At 39.3% G+C, this 10,371-nt stretch overlaps 1 protein-coding gene across 1 annotated transcript in view; it reads right to left on the reverse strand.

The window, feature by feature from the left end:
* RASA2 (RAS p21 protein activator 2) overlaps nt 1-10,371 on the reverse strand; it is a 46,248-nt gene that overhangs the window by 33,974 nt on the left and 1,903 nt on the right. The window contains exons 2-4 of the mRNA XM_083613750.1: nt 4,987-5,104; nt 1,282-1,385; nt 148-242 (exon numbers count right to left, since the gene is read on the reverse strand). Coding sequence (XP_083469876.1) covers nt 148-242; nt 1,282-1,385; nt 4,987-5,104 — 317 coding nt within the window. The remainder of the gene's footprint in view (nt 1-147; nt 243-1,281; nt 1,386-4,986; nt 5,105-10,371) is intronic.

Raw genomic sequence — 10,371 nt, forward strand, 5'->3', positions numbered from 1 at the left:
GGACTAGGAACAATGCAGCACAAAAACTGCATTCATTTCATGCAGCATGGGGAATCTTAAGTAAAATTACAAATAAACATGGGGGTGGGGAAGAAAGACTTTCATTGACACAATACAACATTAACTTTTACAACTATTCAATTTTACCTGAACCTCTGAATTGGAATCAACAGGCTGAAGCATAAACCATGTTTCCTTGCCAGAGTATTTGCTCAAATCTTCTTTTTTGATAGCTACTTTGCCTAAAAGAAAGAAAATAAAATTACCTATTTGACAGTACATGTTATTCAGTGTTGAGTAGAAATGCTATTTTTAATTTTAGCTCTAGAGATAGCTCTAGAGAAGATTTTAAAATAATCATCATACAGTGTGTCCTAAGCAAACCAGTCCAGTAGCAGCAGGTGTTGGGGATGGGAGTATTTATTGGCACTGTTTGAAACTAAATGAAAAACGTTTTAAAATAAAACACCTCTCTATGGGGCCTGTAGGTCAACTGGGAACACATGTTGTGGCAAGGATTGATGGCTACTGGGTGGGCGTTGGTCTGCTCAATCATTTAGAGAGAAAACTACCAGAGACACTATGTAATACAGTGGAACAGTTTTCGAACATCTCGGCTTCCATTTTCAAACATGCCTCAGAAGTCGAATGGTCTTCTGTAATGGATTACGTTCGACAACCGAGGTTCCACTGTAAAGTGTTGAATTACAATTAATGGTGGCATAAGGCAAGTGTAAGAACTTCCACTTGTGCAAAGCTCAACCCCTGATTTTCACTAATTCTCTTATCCAATGTACAACTTCTCCCAAGGGTTGGAGGGGTCCTCCAGAATAAAAGATATGATGCAGCAGATTGCATTAGGTAGGAGGATCAGTGAAAACTGGATGCCCTACTTTATGTGAACATGTTTGCCTAATGCCATCGTTGGATACAATCCATAAAAATAAACACATACATTTGAAAATAATACGATACCTGTCTACAGTTTTACCTTTAATAAAACAAACCCACCACTGAAGATTAAGAGGCATATCAAACTCTAAGTTGACCCACTGAAATGAGTGGACATGACAAACCAATTTCAGTGGGTCTACACAGATTATGACTTAGGTGGCTACCATCCTAACTTCAATTTATAGCTTAGTCAGCAGAATATGAGATGCTTAATCTCAGTATCGTGGGTTTAAGCCCCATGTTGGGCAAAAGATTTCTGCACTGCAGGGGCCTAGATGACCCTTGTGGTCCCTTTCAAACCCAACAATTCTATGATTCTATACTTACCTATACGCAGATCCCTCTGTAAAACACTTTTCTCATAAATATAAAATGATAAACACTGGAATGTCCTTGGTATTTCAAAGTAGAACTCTTCTCCAAAAAATGGGCTGGGGAAAGAAATCAAACAGGTTCTTAGCAAAGTAACCACCATTGTAACTTGCTGTAGAATCCTATTTTATGTAACTTTTATAACTGGATTCTCCTCTTGAATGTAAGCCTCTTGCAAGGAATTAGCGTATTGGCCCGAATATAAGCCGTGCCCGAATATAAGCCGCACCTTTAAAACTTGGGGGGGGGGGGGGAGAGAAAAAAAAAGGAAAAAATTCCTGAATATAAGCCGCTCCATTCCTCACTGCTCCTGGCTGCATACTTGGTGGGGGGAGCCATGATGCACTGCCGGCAACCTTTCTGCTTCCTCTCTCTTTCGCTTCCCGGCCTTGGGGGAAAGGATGGGGGACTATGTGCAGGACGGGCACCGCTCTGCTGCACTCCTGGTACTGTTTGCCCCACACTCCTGGCTGCATACTGTAAGGTCACGAATATAAGCCGCACTTTAACTTTTCACGGTCGGAAAAGTGAGGCTTATATTCAGGCCAATACGGTAGTTATTTCTCCCAAAATGCTAAACAGTACAAAACATTTTCAAGAGTCATGTTTATATACCCACACAAACAACTCACACAATAAAATACAATTAGATATTAAAATATATGACAAGTTTACACAAGGGAAGGGGATTATTGGTTTGCTTTTGTTTTTATTACAAATTTTGTGTGGTTTTTTATCTTGTATTTTTATGTTGTGAACCGCCCTAAGATCTACGAATTAAGGGCGGCATACAAACTTAATACATGCTACTAATAAATAATAATAATAATAATAATAATAATAATAATAATAAGTAGGCTTGCCTAAACACGTATGTTTTCAGGAGCTGATAAAAAAAACCCTGGAAACATTGGGCAGAAGTGGCCAAAATAATATGGTAATAGTGCTTGGATGAGAGTCTACAGCACTGATTTATTTTGGTTTGTTGTCAAGTCTCTCTGAGCAATCAGAATGCAATGGAAGCGGAAGATAAAAATTTTCAAGTAAATAAATGATTGGATAAATAAATGGTGAAATGTCTTTAGGAAGTCAATAGGTACTAGCATTTTATGTAAACCGAAGAAATCAAAAGGCTTTGTTTACTATTATTTATATTCACACCAGCCACATTATCTGATGGAATTTTCTTGTTTACCTTATTCAGTTTGTGGATCATTTTTTAAAAAAATTGTTTCCTTACAAGTTTACGGCCAATGCATTCAAAATGTAAGGGTAAGTTCTGCTTTAACTTTGGCTTCAGGGCCCAGAGTGTACAATAATGCTGAAACTAAACAGAAGTTGTCCTGGCCAGTCCCTTGGAGAACCACCACAAGCCTCATATAAGAACAGGGTCTAAGTTTAATAAAACTCTGATTCTAGGTTTTTGAATAAAGGACCATTTATGTGAGTGCAATTCTCCTTCCACAGAGCAAAAATTTAGGTCCAAGCCTAAATCTTTAACACACATCACCACTTAGATACTTACATCAGAATTCTTAACACCTTTAAAAAGATTAATAAATTTTCTTTTTTCTACACAAATAAATTGCTATTTGATGTCCAAAGAATAATGATCGCATGCTTGCAAAAAAACAAACAAACCTGTTCTAGAAGTAGAAAAAGATAATAAGCTATCTTGTTTTCAGATCAGTAAGTGTTTCATTGTTGTTTTTACTCAAGAAATAAAACCAAAAGATAATGTAATTATTTTGTCACTTAGTTATACTAAATTTCATTGTGATTGGACCCTGACTGGAGGACAAGAAAGTTACCGTATTTTTCGTCCTATAAGGCACACTGGCCCATAGGACGCACCTAGTTTTTTGGGGGGGGGGGGAAATAAAAAAAATATATTTCCCCCCACCAGCCGCAGGGCTGGGGCGGGGGAAGCCCGAGCTTCCCCCGACCCCAGAACAGGCTGCCGCCCGCAAGCCCAGCGGGACCTCCCACCGGGCGCGCAAGTCTTGTGGACATCTGCCCGAAGCACGGGGCGTGCTCTGCAGCGCGCCCCGTGCTTCAGGCTCCCGTCCGCAAGCCTTGCGCGCCCGGCGGGACCTCCCGCCGGGCGCGCAAGGCTTGCAGATAGCTTCCTGAAGCCTGGAGAGTGAGAGGGGTCGGTGCGCATCGACGCCTCTCGCTCTCCAGGCTTCAGCGAAAGCCTGCATTCGCCCCATAGGAGGCACACACATTTCCCCTTCATTTTTGGAGGGGAAAAAGTGCGTCCTATAGGGCGAAAAATACAGTAAATTCAGTAGCTCCTCTTTATACCCTCTGCCTCCTGTGTGCAATGTTTGCTTGTAAGCCCTCTCTCTGGAAGTGGCTTCTGCCAAACAGATGTGTAGAAAAAGTTAGCACTGGAAGGACAATTAAGTAGGTGTGCCAGGTGGACTTCTCTGAGAACATTCCATTAATGGGGCACCACTCCTGGGATTCCCATCCCTCTGGGAGTTGGTTTGGTTCAGGAAGATCAATTGAAGTTCTTAAGACAGGTACACACATATAGCTAGATAACTCTTCTAGTACCCCAGTCATAATCAATGAAGGGCTTTTAGAGAAAACCAGCATGTTGAACTGAGCTCAGAAACTGAACGGTAACCATTTTGCAATGGGTATAGCACAACATATATAGGGATATACACATGTATTTTAGCTCAAATTTTATCTTTTGTATCAGGTTTTATATTTAGAGAGCCTACACAAAATATATTCAATATATCTCCAGTTCACAGAAGGAATTACAAGAAAAGTAGGAGAAGATTGTCAAAATCAATGTCCGTGCTGTTCACATAATTTTCTGAAGATAAACCCTTCCATGCAAGAAGGTGGCAACACTAGAATGAATTAATTCATAAAACCTTCCACAGGGAAAAAATGTGCATGCAGGAGTAACACATACAAGTTGTCTAGTTACAATTATCCATGGGGTCATTTCAAGAAGTTATCATGTAAACACCACAGGTTGTCACAATTAGCCCTGACTATTGTTATTCATATTTTTTCCCATATTGCTAAAGAACTTAAAAGTTTTGCAAGTTTAGTCCAGTTTGGAGCAGTGTTCCAAGTCCTTGTTCAGATGAGAAACTAAACAAAGTAACATTATGAAAACAGGCCTTAGAAGAAAGCTTTGGACTGGCGTGTTCCCCCACTCTCCGGTATGATCAGAGGAGTTCATTGAAATAGACCAACTTCCAACTATACATTATTTGCCTGTTTCAGCTAGCAGTAATTAAGATTAGCCATAGTTTGTGTGGAACATTGCTAGCCACAGTTAATCCAAAACAGAAAAAAACTTTGTCTCCTTGGAGCCATGGCAGAAGAGAGAGCTTGTGAGCTTGAGGGGCACCAGGTCTCATTCTTCTAACACTAAGGCATGGTTCAGCATTACATCTGAACACAGTCTTTCACAGCATTATTAATGTTTAATTTATTAAGCTGTTTCTGCAACTCATACATAAAAAAAAAATCAGAAACTAAGCCAAAATGGACAAGCAATGGGGGGAGGGGAATAAGATTACAGACCAGCTGATTTTTTTTACATGTTAAGGAACTGGTTAATATTCCATTTTAATCAAAGATATATTCTCATCCTAGCTAAGCCTGCCATTGTGATAAAACTCTTACCTTAAACATTTCTCTACTACCTGAGTGCGAAAAACCTCTTCTTGATCCAAATTGATTGTACAAAAGCAGTCTCTCATCTTGTTTTGTCCAGAGTATGGCACTAAGTTTTTGGCTTGACCTAGTGACAAGATTAAATTAGTTTTGAACAAACATGGAGAAAATAATTATAAGGTTTTCTATAGCCAAAGTATGGAGTTGTAATTCAGAATGGAAAGCAACAAAATATTACACACTCTGTAATGCATCCTTGTCTGAATTAAGTGACCAAAAGAAGCACAAAAGAAGAAAAGGAAGTTTGGGTATTAAAAACGGAAATTGAATACAATATTTCATCATAGCCAGGACCTTGGCTTTGTCGTTTAAAAGGCAGAAGCCACTTCCTCTAGAATAGCATCACCTGATAAGAACAGGGTCACTACTGGCTTAAAAGTGAAGGCTTTATTAACATCACTTCCTGCAACACTTGCACTTTCCTTCGAATTCCATCTGGGTAACCGGTTAAGCCTGACATCGCTGGTTAATGATTGCAACTGAAAGCAATATGGCCACAAGTCATAACACAAACAGAGTCTAGTATTTTTTCAACAAACAAATTTTGTATTTAGTAGTCCATTATAAAGTTATTATGTTTACCCTGGAAAAAAATTGTTTGAACTATATCAAGTGAACAACCAGACTTTTGAGTTACTATCACATTGGAAAATCATAGTACTTGCTACCAAAATATTAACACAATGTAACTTCCTCCCTGCTCCAAGCAAAATACACAATACTTAGAATATAGTCTGTCTAGTTAGTTTAAGACAGTTTGCCCGGAGAATGTTCTAATTTCCTTATAAAATAAAACAAAGTATCATTTTGAAAGCAGTCAGGGATATCAATTTTCCTTAAAGATAAATTACATCTATCACTACCCTTAATGGTGCTTCTAAGGATATCATTCTGTTTAAACAACAGAGCTGTCCAAACTCAAACATACATTTTAAAGCAGGGATGGGGAAAATGAGGCCCACCAAATTTGATTCACTGGCCATAATAGGAGCCAACTCCTAGGGGCCTGAGGTCCCATCAACCCCCCCATAAAATATTTGAGGTGGCCGCCCACCAAGTTGATGGGCATCACCATTCAAATGGTGTGTCTTATTATTGATTATGTGGGGCAGCCCCCCCTATTAATTTATTCAAGTTGAGACCTCTGCTGACCATACTCCTCACCCCATTTTGGAGCCTTATTTCTACAGCAGCATTTTGCAAAATAAAGTACATTTAGGTAAGTACACTTATGAAATCTCAACACCAATGTGTTAGTACTTTATGGCACTGACTTTTGTCTGCAAATTTCCTACCAGTTCCAAGCAACCAGCTTTTCCAAGTGACTACTCCTTCATTGTTAAAGCCCTAGAACTAACATAGAATTGGCCTAAACACAAAGGTTTGCTGATTTCCATTTACTAAGTGATTTCAAGGATTAGTATGGCACAGTAAACCATTTTATATTACTGGTTTTTCAAACTGGAAAAGCCTAGTTTATCCAGCATTTTCAATGAAATAACCAGTAATGGTGGACAAACTTCCTTTGCAAAGTGCAGCTGCAACAGAGTACTGAGTGTATTTGAGATCATACTCTCAATTCAAGTTGGGCAACAGGGAAACCTAACAGATTTGATGACTGTCTTACATAAACTGGGTGCAACCTCTAGAGCAGGAATGGGAAACACCTGACTCTCCAGATACTGTGAACTGAGCTTCCATCATCCCTAAATATTGGCTAAGCTGGCTGGGGCTGAATAGAGTCCAGGAACATCTGAAGGGCCACAGGTTTTATTCCTTTTTTATTTACTTATTAAACTTGTACTGTATAACGCCCTTTATCTGAAGATCACAGGGCATTCACAACATAAGAGTACAAAATGAAAACACAAAACACAAAAATCAATAACCTCCCTCCCACAAACACATTTAAAAGGCCATAGAATGATGATCAGCCAAAGTTTTTGTCCGGCACCGCCTCAAGGTAAGTAATAAAGGTGCCAGGCAAATCTCCCTGAGGAAAGCATTCCACAAGCAGGAAGCCATTGCAGAAAAGGCTTCTTGTGTTGCCACCCTCTTTTCCTCTCATGGAGGAGGCACTCAAGTAAAGCCCTCAGATGATGACTGCAGTGTCCAGATTGGTTCATATGGGGAGAGGTAGTCCCCATTCCTACTATAAAACAAGCCCTGAATTCCTCTGCAACGCCCTGGAATCCCTTGGAAAACAAGCTAACATAGAGAGAGCTCCCTGAAGGAACGAGGATGAAAACCATCATTTTACATAAAATTATTAATTGTAACTGTTCAAAGCTATCTCTAGCCCTCAAGACACTATATAGCACATACTATCAATACACGTAAGGGAGAGGAGGCAGACAGAGTCCAAGATTTAAAATGCAATATGCTATGGATACAAAGTGTGAAAATCAGCATGGCCTAGAGATCACATAACCTACATGTGTGCAAGCCTCCCTTGATATGCAATATATTCCACTTGTACACTGATGCAGCTGGGCATGCTTCCTCTGCTGTTCCAAATTGCGGTCAGCCAAGTGTGCTAGTTACTCTTGCCTGTAGTACACACAGCAATTTGGCAGTTGGAAGAAGACATTTTGGCAGTTGGAGGAAACTGCTTCATTAGCACAAGAAAGCCTTTTTGCACCTCCACACTAGTTGCTAGTCTAAGATCAGCATAAACGCTCAAGTGTTGTGTTCTGGGGTGAGGGGGTGAGAAAAGAAGCACACATGCAGGTATGTACCTGCATTTCCTAGTTATGAAGTATATCATGTGGATCAGGCCCTTCTTTTCTTTGTTAAATTTTTGAAACACATCACTATCACTTTTAATTGCTGTAGATACTACCGGTACTTTCCATGGTCAAACAAATTCCCATGGGGAACACTGCTAGTTTTCTCTTAAAAGAAGATGGGTATGTATGTGAAGTGGGCATTTTAGCATATATGTGTTATATAAATTAACAAATAATGATGGTAATAATAGGCTTAATCATTTAAGTCAAAGCTAATTTGTCATAGCAAACAGCTGTTAAAGTACAGAATGTATTGGCAGATAAAATTAGCTACACATTTTAGCCAGGGGCTTCCTATCTTAGCTTAGCCACACAGCCCCATCCTATGGATATGCCACTGCATTCAACTGCCACTGAGATCAGTAGGATTTACTCTCAATTTAAGTGTTCATAAGATTGCACATTACACAAACTAATCTCTCTCAACTTCAGCCATTTCCATTTTCATCCCAAATTTTCGGATAAAACTGATGTATTATACAGAGATGTTGTAAGAATTCAGATAATATGTGTTAAGTGCTTTGATCAATTAGTAAAAGCACTTATAAAATACTAAATATAACCACATCAGGTAACAAAAGATAAAATTAAAAAGTAAGTTTAAGGCACTAGGATGTCAGGTATGCTCGTGGCCAGCTGCCCATTATAGATGCCTTGATAAACCAATGTACTATAGATGCCTGAAATGTCTGTGTCGTATTTCCAAATACCTACTTCACAAGTATGAACTGCAATGCTTCCATCTGTTTATCAAAATAAGCATACAGAATGAAATGCAACAATGGCATTAAAATGTGCTTTGTAGCATTCATGTAATTATTACCACTTGCTTCAATTGCCAAACAATAAATCAGTCAACCAGAGCTTTAACTGATTAATCAAGTGTGTGAAGGTCCATCTATTTTAGATTATTTTGCTTCTGCTGCATTACTGCAATAGGAAATGAGAAAGAAATATTAAAAGATGGCAGTTCCCTTTAATGACAGGTAATGATATTTATTTATTTATTTATAAATAAGTTCCTTCAATATTTGTAAAGATGGCAGAGATTTTAGTAAGATGCAAATGTAAGGTAAAGGTAAAGGGACCCCTAAACATTAGGTCCAGTCACGGATGACTCTGGGGTTGCGGCGCTTATCTCGCTTTATTGGCCAAGTGAGCCGGTGTACAGCTTCCGGGTCATGTGGCCATCATGACAAAGCCGCTTCTGGCGAACCAGAGCAGCGCACGGAAACGCCGCTTACCTTCCCGCTGAAGCGATTCCTATTTATCTACTTGAACTTTGACGTGCTTTCGAACTGCTAGGTTGACAGGAGCAGGGACCGAGCAATGGGAGCTCACTCCATTGTGGGGATTCGAACCACCAACCTTCTGATTGGCAAGCCCTAGGCTCTGTGGTTTAGACCACAGCGCCACCCACGTCTCTTAAGATGCAAATGTACTAAACTTTAATTAGATTCATCAATTTAAAATTTCTAAGGCAACTGTTCCAAAGGGTGATAATATACTAGTTTAATAAATGGGTTTTTTTATTAAAAAAAACATAAAACAAAATCAAGTAGCATATGCTATTTTTAACACATGGAATCTTTCAAAATATAAGTTTTCACAGAAAATATTTTTTCTACAAAAAATTATGGGTCGTTAATCTGAGAGTTGATTTGATGCTGAATATGCACATTTAACCTCATAAGAACGCTTCTCTCGTCAATGCTGTTCTACTGAAACATTATGAAATCTAGTTCCGCATCAAAATGGAAGCTAAGCATGCTTGCAAGTCATTCTCTACAAGACTGAATAAAGGCGTGAGAAAGGAAGTGGGTTACGTTTGACTTACATGAATGTACTTCGATCCCTCCCACCATCGGAAAACCACTACATCCTGTTTGTCCTAGCTGCCCTAAAATCTACGTCAGCCCCATAACATTATCATTTTCTTGCCCCTTATAATTTATCAGAAGGTTTTCTGCCTTCAAGTTTAAAATTTCCTTTGCCACATTTGGTCTGGCTAACATGGATCCTATTACCCCACAATCCCATTAAGGTATCCAAAAGAGTTCTAAGCGACTACTTCAAAACATCCTGTACAAGCTTCCCCCTACATCACATTTCACAAGAATCCCATGTGTTGCATTTTTCTGACAAGATGAAATACCTTTAAAAGATTGAATGCAGAGTGTAACTTCTAAGGATGTCACTTTTTTCAAGTAATGTCTAATGGCTCTCAAAACTAAATATTTTCCATTTCAGCTAAAGCCAGGCCTTCCCATGAAGTTATTACATCTTCCCCTAGCTGCAAGGAATGCACTTCCCCAACTATTTTGCTAGGTACAGCCCAGTCTACTAGCTTACACACTTACAAGCATCTCTCATGCTTGCTATTTCTACCCTATCATAAGATGGATTAGAGAACCAAAGTGTCACTGGTGCCATCACCAAACTTCCATCAGTTTGGGACTTCAGGTGTGCAGTACTACTTCAGCATGACAAGGCCTTGCAAACACACACAGGAAGAACAGATCCCTAGAATATGTGCCAGGAACTG

Source organism: Podarcis filfolensis (genome assembly GCF_964270895.1).
Source record: "Podarcis filfolensis genome assembly, chromosome: 5".
Classification (NCBI taxonomy): domain Eukaryota; kingdom Metazoa; phylum Chordata; class Lepidosauria; order Squamata; family Lacertidae; genus Podarcis; species Podarcis filfolensis.